This window comes from Durio zibethinus, chromosome 6, assembly GCF_047325235.1.
Source record: "Durio zibethinus cultivar Kanyao isolate XHJ-2024 chromosome 6, ASM4732523v1, whole genome shotgun sequence".
Taxonomy (NCBI): domain Eukaryota; kingdom Viridiplantae; phylum Streptophyta; class Magnoliopsida; order Malvales; family Malvaceae; genus Durio; species Durio zibethinus.
In genome coordinates, this window is record NC_143167.1 from 917,011 (window position 1) to 929,365 (window position 12,355).

Consider the following 12,355-nt stretch of genomic DNA (forward strand, 5'->3'; position numbering starts at 1 on the left):
TAATGGTGAAAAATTTAGAAATTCAAGATAAAAAAATATTTTTAATTTGGCTCAAATAGTGGAATAATTAGATATATTTTTGATAATAAAAAAAAGAAGAATAATAATAAATAAATATTTTTTCGATGATAGAGCTTTTTCAAGAAAATAAATTGGATTCTTGAATACTCTTGAAGTAAGAAAATAATTTTTAAGAGTTCTATCAGATTGATTGAAGAATCTTATAAATTATTTTCAATATTTAACATAAAAATTTGAAACCATTAGACTTAAGACTTTAGGATAAATTTAAAATAAAATGATACCATTTTTTGGATAGGTATGTGAGGGTGCTATAACATTTTTCACATGTAATCAAACTCTTAAACCCTATTCTGGTTTGTAGATGCAAATCTATTCTTTTAGAGACCCTTAGTCAAGTTTAAGAGCTCCGTAAGATGATATATTCATAAGGTGGCTAATCACACTTAATTAAAAAGATTGGTGATGACTTTATTTATTTGATAAGTCTAGTTATAGATTTTTGGATCTATATATTATGATAATATACATTCATAAGATGTAAATCTTCAATATTTTTATGGGATGTCTATCTCATAAAATCTCACAACTTTTTTATATCTTTTTTTCATATCTAACATTATAAAGATTTTATCTATTTATAAATATATAAATTTATCTATTAAAAATTTCTTTTTTCTTAGATTTTTTCTTTTATAAATTTTTTTATTCATCAAATAATATCTAATAAATTTTAAATAAATCTTTCAAATAAGTTTACATAACAGTCACCAGAAAACAATCCTTCTAGTTTCAAAAATACCCATTTTCTTTTCTTCTTCTAGTAATTAGTACGTAGTATAATCAGAAATTGGATTCATTAAATACTTTTGTTCCAAATGTATTTTTCAACAGAAGATCGGATGTCAATAAAAGACTGGCAAGCCCGTTCATTGCTCAACAGACAGTGTTGTAAAAATCATCACAGAACGATATGATTACAAAAATGGACTTCTCCACTCCAGTACACAAGGTTTTGCTTCCTAACCAACTGCTGGAGACCCTGATGGATCCTGCACAAGAAGGAACAAGGGAATCTTTCGTATCAAATTTTATGACCTTAGGATCCCATTCAGCTCGGAAAGTAGTCAAATGTCGAATGAAATCGTGACTATATATTTATGTACAATTTCCCGACTTGGTGAGTCCAAAGATGGAATATATCCCTATATCCTGAGATGTAGTACGAATTTTGCTGCCAGACGATGGAGAGAAGAAATATGCAGAGTTCACAACACGTCTATGCTCAAGTTTACAAACAGCAAATCCGGCTTAAATTAATGAAACTGTACACATTTGAAAAAAATTCACATAAAATTAAATTAATCCTACACACATTATGAAACATATATGAATTTGAGACCTCAAGATTATTTTATAATTTTTTTCTTTACTCTAAAACAAGGTTCATTGGCATCGAGTTTCTTTATTTATTTATTTATTTATTTTTAATATACGTTTTAGGAGTAGAGATTTCCAGAGTTGGAGACAGGTAAGTTTCATGTTCTAGAATAACCCAACTCTCATCAACTTTTTATATAATAAATAAATAAATAAATTTAAAGGGGTTGGATATATTATTTATTTATTTTTTGACTTATTTTTTTTAAAAAAAATTTGTTCACTACCATCCACCAAACTGAAATATCTAATTCCAACCTGAAGATTATTTTCAATTTCACATCTATTCATCACCAATTTATCCTTTTGAACCAAAAAATCCCCCAAGTTTACATCAAAAAAATCATTATTGCCACTTGCCAAAACTTAAACTTTTTCTTATTTTTGTATTATTGACTAGTAAAGTCCCCTTCTAGTGAGTTCCAAAAAAAAGCCAAAAAAATTTAAGTGGCAGATGCGAAATTAAGAATTCAAGCAATGTACGCAAATAAAGAAAACCAAAATAAATCTAAAAATCTATTATCAACATGTATAAAAAAAAATTAAAGCCACATTTTAAAACCCAATGTATTTAGTTATTGTGGCTCATAAACGCTGTCCTTTCAAATCACCTCCAGCATCTTTCTTGGCGTCACGCGGTCCCCACAACGGCTTATCGTTTTTTATATACCATCAAAGAAGTTGCTTCTCTGTTCGAAAGAGGCTGTGGCGGCAAAAACGCAACTGTAGTTCACAACTAATGGCTTCAAATTTTTAAAGGCTATTCTTAACTAAGGATAATGCTATCCTTGCGCTTCGGTATTCCAACCGTGAGTACTTTGGCTTCTCCCAAGCCTAAACCAAAGCCTGGTTTAGTTCCAACCGCTGGGAACCAAACAGACCTGCTGTTTCCTTCTCGGTTTTCTCTTCCCCAACGATATGATTATAAGCTGCGAGCAGCTACCACGGATGTAGTGGATGGGAGGCTTTTTGAGGTGGGAGATAAGTTCACTGTAGAGGAGGAGGAGCCGCTGCCTGAGGGGCTGAGGAGTGATTTGATTCCAAGGCACGTGGCAGTGATCATGGATGGGAACGGTCGGTGGGCTCGTCAACGGGGATTACCGACTTCGGCTGGGCACGAAGCCGGTGTAAAATCGCTGAGGGAGCTCGTCGAGCTGTGTTGTCGTTGGGGGATTCAGGTTCTCACTGTCTTCGCCTTCTCTTCTGAGAACTGGGTTCGGCCTAAGGTAATTATTAATTAATTACGTTTTAAATGTTTTAAAAAATAAAAATAAAAAAATACTAATTTCATTTTTACTTAACTAAAATTAATTTTTGTCATGTACCATTAGTTACCAAACTTTATCAAAATTTCATTTGAGTCACAAAATTTTAATTTATATCAATTAGATCATTCTATTTTGTTACCTATGTCAAATCCAATTGTGGTGTCAGTAAGCGATCACATCAGCACCAGAGCTAGGAATTGTAGGGTTAGTTACGTTAATTTTGTCGAAATTTGAAGGAAAATGTGATTTTTTATTTTAATATCAATGAAGATTGATATTAAGTTTAAAAAATAGAGACATAAATAGATATAATTTTAATTTTTTATCGTATGTAGATATGAGGATAGATAATAGAGTACTCATGTCATATCAATATTATATATATATTTAATAAATTGATTTTTTATTGAATAATATAAAATTTTTTAAATTAATCAGAATTAATATATTTGTATTTAAAAATATATGTTTATAACAAATTATGTAAATATGTATATAAAAATAAAAAAATAATTTTTATTTTTTTAAAGTTATAAATATAAAAATTAATTGTATTCATTAAATATTTATAAAGATAAAAATAAATTTAAATTTAAAATATTAGTTAAATAGAAATATATAAATGAATATAATATAAAAAATTGATGATAGGATAAAAATAAAAAATATCCTACCCACTCATGCCCTTGAAATCCTAAGTGGGTTGTTTTAGCGTGTCGGAATAAGAGCTAAACATTTAAGAATATTGATGATTTAGAATTAGGGTAAAAGCTTTTTTGGTGATTTTTTTGACGTGATAGTTTTTAAGTGGCTATCATATCAATTTGTTCTTCAATTTTTTGAATAAAATCTATTAAAGTGATTAAATTTGATATAATTTATAAAATTTAGTGATTTTTTTGAGATAAATGAAAATTTAGATCCAAATAAAATTTTGCTCAAAATGGAGTGACTAACGATGAAATATAATTTTATTATGTTGATTATTAAGATTAAGATGTGGGAGCTTTAATTTGGATTGATTAATTTGGGGGCAGTAATAGTGCAGGTGGAGGTTGATTTCTTGCTGAGTTTGTTTGAGAGAGCATTGAAGTCAGAGCTGGAGTCTTTTTCTAGGTATAGTCCATCATTCTCTCTCCATTGCCAGTGACCCCTCTCTTGTGATTTTGGCATATTTACACTAACCAATTACTCCTTTTTATTGCTTAATTAGAACATACAATATCTAAATCATTTCATTAGGAAAAGTTGGTTGATACATGATTAATTAATAATTATATATGAGGGAGACATTAGTTATTAGTTACAATGTTATTATGGCCCAATTTCATGATACCAATTGCTTCAAATTACCCATTTTTTTATGATTATCTGATCACAATTTTTGTTTCAACAGGGCAGGCATTCGAATATCTGTGATCGGGGATTCATCAAAGCTTCCCACATCACTGCAGAATATGATCAATGAGGTCGAGGAGGAAACAAAAGAAAACTCCAGGCTCCAACTCATTGTTGCAGTTAGTTACAGTGGGAAATATGATGTTGTACAAGCATGCAGAAGCATTGCTAAGAAAGCAAAAGATGGGCAAATTCAACTGGAAGACATCGATGAAGGCCTAATTGAACAAGAATTGGAAACCAACTGTACAGAGTTTCCAAACCCGGATTTGTTCATCAGAACCAGTGGAGAACTTAGAGTCAGCAACTTTTTATTGTGGCAGTTGGCATACACGGAGCTCTTCTTTGCACAAGAACTCTGGCCTGATTTTGGAAAGGATGAGTTTGTAGATGCTTTAACTTCATATCAGCAGAGGCAGCGACGCTATGGTGGAAGACATTCATGAGCTATAGTCAGCTCAAAACAGCAACTGATAACAAAGTGTTTATGGCCTTAACTTCATTTGGGAGCTGAGGACTAAATTCATCAGCAATTGCTAATTAAAAATAAAGTTTTACTATATATATGCAGGATATAGTCATACAAATATGTAAATCTCCGATCTATGGTATAAATCAAGCTAGCTGCTGCTCTTCAGATCTAAGAGACATGCATATTTGAGCGCCTCGAAATCAAGATGATCAAGATACTGTATGTATAAGCTGATGTCCGAACATGGCTTCTCTCTAGTTCGCAATCCCTAGCCATACGTTGTCTATATAATTATAAAGCATTCCTGAAATAGATGAGGTGATTTACGTATTGAGATCATTTTTCTAACATTTATGTTTCATATGCTCGTCTGATTAGTGCTATTTGTTCAATTATCCAGGTTTAACATAATTGGTAAGAGAAAATTTTCCAACCCGCAAGTTCAATGTACGGCTTATCTTCTTCATTTCTAGCCAACCATACGTTGAGGTTACCATCTATATTTCATGTTTTTCCTCTAAAACTCAATCCTGACAGAATTTTTAGTTTCTGGATTTTCTTTTTGGTAATAGAGTTTAGTCTGCCAGTAAAAATACTAAGACGTTGAAATGAGGGAAAAAAGGAAAAAAAACTCTTTATTTTCACGTAAAGGTGTAATCAATTGAATTTAAATTGATATAATATTAAATTTAAATTTAAATTCGAGATTTGATACTCGATTTAAACTCGATTGAATTTTATTTTTTTAATTGAATTTTGCTTCAAAATAAAAATTATACTATTCGAACTTATTTGATTAGATTTTATTAACATATAAAAATAAGTTTAATTTTTATATTTGATAAAAATTTAATTATTTATATTTTAATTTAAATTTAAAATATTTTATTAATTAAAATAATTAAAATATAAAAATCCGATTTAAAATGATACTTAAACAGATTGGCATAAGATAATTCAGTTTACTCATTCTATTCCCAAGGATTCACTTGTACCTTAGCTTCTTCCCTTCTCAATAATCTCTTGACAAGACATGTATAGGCAGCACAAACTGAAACTCCAAGGCTTACATATCACTTTCTGTGCGATTGGATGATGGGTTTAGGCCATAGGCTTCATATCTGTTCCTGTTTTCTTTTTGTTTAAATCATTTCCATATAATTGCAGTGATGGAATTTAGAAATTTACTCCTCACAAGGTCAAATCCCAAACCCTATTGGAAGGTGTAACCTTCATTTGAATATTGATTTTGTGGAGATCGCATCCCTCCGTGAGGTTGAACGTGGGTTTATCAAATGTCACGAGATTTTAAAAATCTATTATAATATAAAAATAAAAATTTAAATTTAAATTTAAATTTATAAGATATTTTTTTAAATAAAATTATAAAGTTTTTGGATTAAAATAAATAATATATTATAGATTAAATGTAAGTCTCTTTATAAATTGTATCAAAGCGTTACTAGTTGAACGAAAATTAAGTACTATATCATGTGAACTATTTTTAAAATTATGCGTGAGTTAAGTATTATATGATACGAGTTATTTCTAAAATTTTAATATTTGATGTGATTTTAATATTTATATATGCTTCGTGTTAGATTTATATAATGTTTAATGTGATTTTATGTGGATTTGCATGCTTTATTATGATAATTTATTATGATATATAAATAGAAGTTTCAATTCAAATTTATGAAATGTCTTTTGTAAAATAAAATTGTAAAATTTTTGAATTAAAACGGATAATATTTTACAGATTGAGTGTAAATTCTCATTATCTGATAAAATTTTTTTATTAATTATTCAAATTTAAAAATAAAGATTTTTTAGAAACAAAAGTATTCGATGGTAAGGAATCTTAATTGGTCCATTCAATAATTGTCGATGAGGAGTCTCTTTCATCAAACTACTTCCAATAAAAGTCGTGGAAGCACATAACCATCAAAGCCCCATTAAGGCACCAGGGTGTTTCCAGTAGATATTTTTAGAAATCAAAATTGATTGGCTTTTCATTTTGATTCCTTATTATTATTGTTGTGAGGATTTGAACATTATTAAAAATATTAGAAAAACCAATAATTGGAGGATAAAAGATATATGCCAAGTTGCCAACATTTTAGCTAAGAAGGTGGCTTGTTCACCTTATCCATTTCATGGCCTATGTCTGTATGCACTAATCATGGAGCCACCCTCATCCCTCATGTTTCTTGAACTACTTTGTTTCTTTTTTTGGCCATTCCGAGAGGAGTTTCACAATAAATTATGTTCATTTTGTTATTGCATGTTATTGTGACTTTAAAATTTTATTATGAAAAAGCTTATCTATCTTAGTATTAAATATTATCTCAACATAATTTATGAATGGATATATAATTTTTTTTTTCTTAGGCAAAAGTGTAAGGGTCCAAACACTTTTGTTTATTAAAAAAATATTTTTAATTTAAAAGTTTTAAAATATAAAATTACACGAATATAAGTAAAATCTTATTTATTAAATATGGATTAAGATGATATTTAAAATATATAGTTATTATAATATATTTTTAATTTAATAATATAATGTATTAGATATAAAAAATTTGTTTAAATAGTATTTTAACTAGGAACACCAGTAAATTCCATTAATCAATCAACTTAAATTATCCAAAAATCTTCCTTGTATTAACTTACCAAAAATATCAGTAGGACAGATTATATCCTACCCATAATTACTACCTTAAGATTTTCATCCTAATTAAGATTATTAATTAACAAATTATATGTTTTGGATAATAAATTATGGTACACTCTTTTCAACATGTCCTTGGTTTTATAAAACTCTAGGCGCCGCCACCACCTGGTTTTAGTAGAGTCCCTACTGACAACCACATGCCAGGCCATTCATCTGACCAATAGTATTTCGCCACATCATCATCAAGGAATGGATTCGTTCCATCTAGTTTCTGTCTTCCACGTCATCCGCTTTTTGAAACAGAATCGCAACAAGCCTGACAATAGACGATCTATTATCCGATTAGGTTGAAGTAAGGACAACATCGTAATTTCGAAACCCCCATCTCACTTTGCTTTAAGATGTCGTAACCGACGTGTTTGGAGAGTGCAGTTAAGTTGGTCGTTGCTTACGAGGTTGTTTTGAAATTACAATAATACCATTTTATTTCTCTCTTTTTTGTATCGGAAATTGGGGTATATTTGGAGTTGAATTTTCTTTTTGAGGGTTTCTCTTTAGCTACCTTATTTTTTGTGTTTGTTTGATGGGAATAATTTTCCGGATAATACTCGGTCATGGGAAAGTCATCTTTTAAGGATTCACTCAAAGCGCTCGAGGCTGATATTCAACACGCCAATACTTTGTATATCTCTTTCTCTTTTTTTTTTTTTTATTTGATTATATTTTCTTTTTCTTTTCTGTTTGAATTTTTATTTTCTGGATTTTTCTAATATTTTTTCTGTGAATGTTGATTGTTTAAGCAGTGTTTGACTTGAAACTTTTCTTTTTTAAAGAAAAAATGATTTTTTTTTCCTTTTAAAATAGAGCAGAGTGCTTTCTACTAAAAAAAGGCGAAACTTTGATTAAAAATTCATGGGGTTTTCTCCTATGGTTTTTGGCTTTTTTGGGGTTGATTGTTTCTGTACTTTGTGTTTGGCAATGAAAGGTTCATAGCAGATTATTGAAGCACTGAACATTTTATTCCAGCATAGGGTAATACTTATTCATTCATTCAAAGGTCACAAAAACTTTTTAAGTACTTGTAATCCTTAATGTCACATAGTGTTTATCTAGCAATGGGTTTAAAATGTTTAGTAAAACTTTGTTGGGTTATGAATTGTAAAAATATATTATAAGGAAGGAAGCGTTTCTGACTTCTGGGTTGTGAATTGATGATGTGAAGGCATAACCGCATAAACAAATGAAACATTCTAAGCCAACAATGGGACCTGAGTGAAGGCTACTAGCTACTTGATTCTGAATGATCTAAACTTTACGCTTTCTTTTTATTTGGTTTGTGGACAATCGACAATTGACAATGTACTGTATTTTTGCTTTTCTTGGATGATATTGATATATATATATATATATATGTATGTATGTTTGTATGTATGTATGTATGTATGTATGTGTTAGAATTTGTTCCCTCTATTTTGTAGTAGTAAGAGCTCTACTTCTCTTGCATGTGGTCAAGACCATTGCAAGGATATTAGACACATGGTAACCTGCAAGACAAAGGAGTATTCTTTATACATCTAATTGATCGGATTATATTGGCCAAAAAAAAAATGATTGGATTATGGAACATTGTCCTTAAGTCTGTAAGTAGTGGGGAACCAAATGAATGCCTAAAATATCATTAATCCATGCTATTGTCAAAGATTACGAGTGCAAAATATGAGTAAAGACATTCTGTTTTCAAATTCTTTTTTGCTTTGTTATCAGCACTGGTTGATGGTAACCTTGTATTTTTTACTGCATTTACCTATCTGATGTCAGGGCTTTAGATTATCCAAGGGAGAAGGATGGAGCACGTTTTCAAATGAGACTGTCCTACAGTCCGGCAGCCCAGTTTTTCCTTTTCCTTGTTCTGTGGACTGATTGTCAACTTGCTGGTGCCCTTGGTTTGCTCAGAGTACTTATTTATATGGCATGTTTCTTTCCACCATACAAATTTCAGCCCTTTTTCTCTTCAGTTGTTTGTTTGTGTTTCATTTAATGCCTCCCCCTTTCCTTCTCAACATTTCCTTCCCTACTCCAGCCCCAAGTCTTTCACTGTTCGTTATCTTGATCAAAATCGTAGTCAATTATGGCACCTAATAACTACTTACAATTGGTATGTGGCAATCTGGTGGATTGATGCAGACTTATGCTGATGGCAAGACCACCATGTCTGTTTATGAGAGGAGAGCCAGTATTAGAGAATTTTATGGTGAGCAGGTTTTTGAGAAGTCAAAATTTTCGTTGAATGCTTACCTCTTTCTCTCTTCAACTGTTTTTGCTGTCAGCATTGTTTAGCTCATTGAAGTGAAATCTGGCTCACTAGTTTGTTTTTTGTAAACAGCGATAATATTTCCTTCTTTATTGCAACTTAAAAGAGGCGTTACCGATTTGGAAGATAGGAAACAGAAAGAAGTTTGTACCATGAGGTACCGTAGGAAGGATGAATTTGAAAGGGGGAAGCTCTCTGAAATTGACTTAGAAAGGGAAGAGGAGTGTGGGATTTGCATGGAGATGAACAACATGGTTGTATTGCCTAATTGCAGCCATTCTCTGTGTTTGAAGTGTTATCGGGATTGGTAAGTTATTCCTTTCTCTGAGTACAAATCATAGGCTATTACTAATTTACTATTACACTATCATTTAGAACTGTTATTTGGGTTGATGGTCGTATGTATGTTGTACATTCTTGGCTGTTACCTTTTTAGTCTTCAATAGTAGTGCTATTGGTATGGGCAGTTAACATTCATCATGAGGATGACTAGCCAGTTTTACTGGTTTTAAGGTCAATGTTTGCATTCTGTTACAAGTTTATGGTACATGTTCCACTCTTCTTTTGTAAGTGACCCAATGCTGTTGTATTTCCTGTTAATTTCAGGCATGGCCGGTCTCAGTCATGCCCCTTTTGTCGGGATAGTCTCAAAAGGGTAAACTCTAGTGACCTTTGGATTTACACAGAAAAGAGTGATATTGTTGATTTGTTATCGATTCTCAAAGAGAATTGTAAGAGGCTCTTCATGTACATTGATAAATTGCCTCTTATTGTCCCAGATACTGTATATGTTCCCTATGATGTTCATGTTAGATGAGCACTTACAGGGAAAAATAACTGCCTGTATACAACTCGCATGGCTGTAAATTCATGATACTTACCATTTTGAAATGTAAATGTTTTGCCGGCAATAGCCCTCTTGAGTAGTTTCAAAATGTATCATTTCTTTCTTAAAAAACAATAAAACTCATGATCATTGGAAGTTTGAATAAATACAATGCGGGAGTGAAGGTCATTCACCCATGATTATGACTGTGAGTGGCTGGCAAGCTTATGACTGATCTTCATTCTCATATAATCCGCATAAAAGCGAGGTTGATTTTCTTCCTGATGAGCGTTATAAGCATATCCGCCATGGCTGGAAATATCTAGGCCTGTAATTTCCTCGTAGACAGATATTCTCAGGATTTGTAGTTGATTAAGGCCATAGAAAAGAGGCCCCATCGTCACACTTACCCAGCTCACTATCGCCATAACCTCAATCGCTTGGCACCCAAGCAGGCCCCAGCCTCCACCCATGAACAGACCGTAGGGTCGTACAACCCCGCTTTTTCCTGAGTCATAGGCTTGAATCACAAACTCCTCTTTTGCAAACAATCACCCCAAGCCCCACACCCCCATGCAATTGGGTAGTCTCTAATGGGTCCTCAAAATTCAATTTCACTTCGAGGATATTTAGCCCAATCAAGCCCAGGCTGCCAAAAAGCCACAAACAATAGCAGCCCATGGCTCAACCACTGAGCAGCCCGATGTTATTGCGACAAAACCTCCTAGCACTCCATTGCATACATCAAGTGCATCCCAATGGCCCACTAGTAACCTTATTCCGAACAGTGTTCCTATTCCAGCTGTTGAACCGGCTAGCGCTGTCGTAACTGCCGTCCTGCCAATCGCAGTCCAATTACCTTGATCGGTTGTGCTAGGATAGGGGACAAGAATCTTGTCAAATGAGCCTGGGTTGAACCCAAACGATCCAAACCACAACAAAAATGTCCCAAGAACCACTAGAGTTGCATTATGCCTACGAAGTGGCATAGGCTTGCCAAATGCATCGAAACGGCCCACTCTTGGACCTTCTATGAGAAAACCCCAAAGCCCAGCACCTAACCACCGCACTAACCCTACTTCCTGGGAAGTCAATAGCACCAGAAGCAAACAGCGAATTGCTTGAACTAGCACTTAGCCAACCGCTAGATGACCTAACCCAATGAACACAACAGGGTAAACAAACCCAGTGAGGAAAAATGAGAAAACCAGGTACGCACTGAACTGGGTTCTCTCAGCTATTGATCCACTTTTAATTCCAGGAGCTGCAATGGCAAAAGCCGATTGGTAAAGAAAGAAAGAGTAGTCATATGAACTATTTGGTATATCTTTGAGAGCAAAGAAGTTTGTGCCAATAAAAGGGTTGGAGGTATCACCAAATGCAAAGGCAAAGCCGAAGAGGCAGTAAGAAATGCTACTGCTACCAACAACCGCATCTACAACATTTGTGAGCATAATGATTCTTGGCCCTGATTGAACCAGCACAGAGCATGGCAAAGCCAAGCTGCATAACAAAGACTAAGTAAACAGAAAATAGAAGGTAGATAGTGTTGATAGAATAGGTGACGCTTTGCTCCCAAAAGATATCCATTATTGCTGCAGAGAGGAAGTGAGAAAGACAGTTATGGTATTGGTTAGTTCTGATGGAAAAGGGAAGATAGAGCGAGATAGTTTTCAACTTTATATGTATTAACAGTAGTTCGTTGAATAGTAGCTATGCTCTCGGAGATGTGATCAGTTGTGAGTGCTTTTATATATACTTTCTTTTGAGGGTAGGCCCAGTTTTGAACGTGGTAGGCTGCACTAGCCGTGCATTCTACTTCAATGACTTGGATAACCGACGGATACTCTCTCAACTCGGATGGGTTAACATGGATCCAAGTACAACAGAACAGAGTGAAGCAAGGTTGAAACTTTAGCAGCAAAATTGCCATCTCGACTAGAAG

At 32.9% G+C, this 12,355-nt stretch overlaps 2 protein-coding genes and 1 pseudogene across 3 annotated transcripts; 2 read left to right on the forward strand and 1 right to left on the reverse strand.

Annotated features, from left to right (window-relative positions):
* The first annotated feature begins 2,150 nt into the window (after positions 1 to 2,150).
* Positions 2,151 to 5,149, forward strand: LOC111285462 (dehydrodolichyl diphosphate synthase 2-like). Of its 2 annotated transcripts, XR_016342634.1 has the most exons (4): positions 2,151 to 2,687; positions 3,778 to 3,845; positions 4,126 to 4,917; positions 5,000 to 5,149. XR_016342634.1 is itself a non-coding variant. In XM_022874938.2 (3 exons), exons 1-3 carry the CDS (start codon positions 2,241 to 2,243, stop codon positions 4,571 to 4,573), a joined length of 963 nt encoding a protein of 320 aa, XP_022730673.1. In that variant the 5' UTR covers positions 2,151 to 2,240; the 3' UTR covers positions 4,574 to 4,938. The 2 variants fall into 2 exon arrangements, 1 of the variants encoding a protein (XP_022730673.1); XM_022874938.2 differs by lacking the exon at positions 5,000 to 5,149 and having other exon boundaries at positions 4,126 to 4,938.
* A 2,613-nt stretch (positions 5,150 to 7,762) lies between these two features.
* On the forward strand, positions 7,763 to 10,495 carry LOC111286539 (E3 ubiquitin-protein ligase AIRP2-like). Its single transcript, XM_022876552.2, has 5 exons — positions 7,763 to 7,955; positions 9,092 to 9,242; positions 9,458 to 9,524; positions 9,657 to 9,891; positions 10,191 to 10,495. Exons 1-5 carry the CDS (start codon positions 7,888 to 7,890, stop codon positions 10,399 to 10,401), a joined length of 732 nt encoding a protein of 243 aa, XP_022732287.1. The 5' UTR covers positions 7,763 to 7,887; the 3' UTR covers positions 10,402 to 10,495.
* Positions 10,496 to 10,530: 35 nt separating this feature from the next.
* On the reverse strand, positions 10,531 to 12,119 carry LOC111286537 (ammonium transporter 1 member 3-like; annotated as a pseudogene).
* Between the last annotated feature and the right edge of the window lie 236 nt (positions 12,120 to 12,355).

Excerpts from the sequence above, each read along its gene's own strand:
- LOC111286539 (XM_022876552.2), top strand. The coding sequence starts at position 7,888 with ATGGGAAAGTCATCTTTTAAGGATTCACTCAAAGCGCTCGAGGCTGAT. Across the intron at positions 9,243-9,457 it reads TCAGAGTACTTATTTATATG|ACTTATGCTGATGGCAAGAC; the intron begins GCATGTTTCTTT and ends GGATTGATGCAG. Across the intron at positions 9,892-10,190 it reads TTGAAGTGTTATCGGGATTG|GCATGGCCGGTCTCAGTCAT; the intron begins GTAAGTTATTCC and ends TGTTAATTTCAG.
- LOC111285462 (XM_022874938.2), top strand. The coding sequence starts at position 2,241 with ATGCTATCCTTGCGCTTCGGTATTCCAACCGTGAGTACTTTGGCTTCT. Across the intron at positions 2,688-3,777 it reads AGAACTGGGTTCGGCCTAAG|GTGGAGGTTGATTTCTTGCT; the intron begins GTAATTATTAAT and ends GTAATAGTGCAG. Across the intron at positions 3,846-4,125 it reads GAGCTGGAGTCTTTTTCTAG|GGCAGGCATTCGAATATCTG; the intron begins GTATAGTCCATC and ends TTGTTTCAACAG.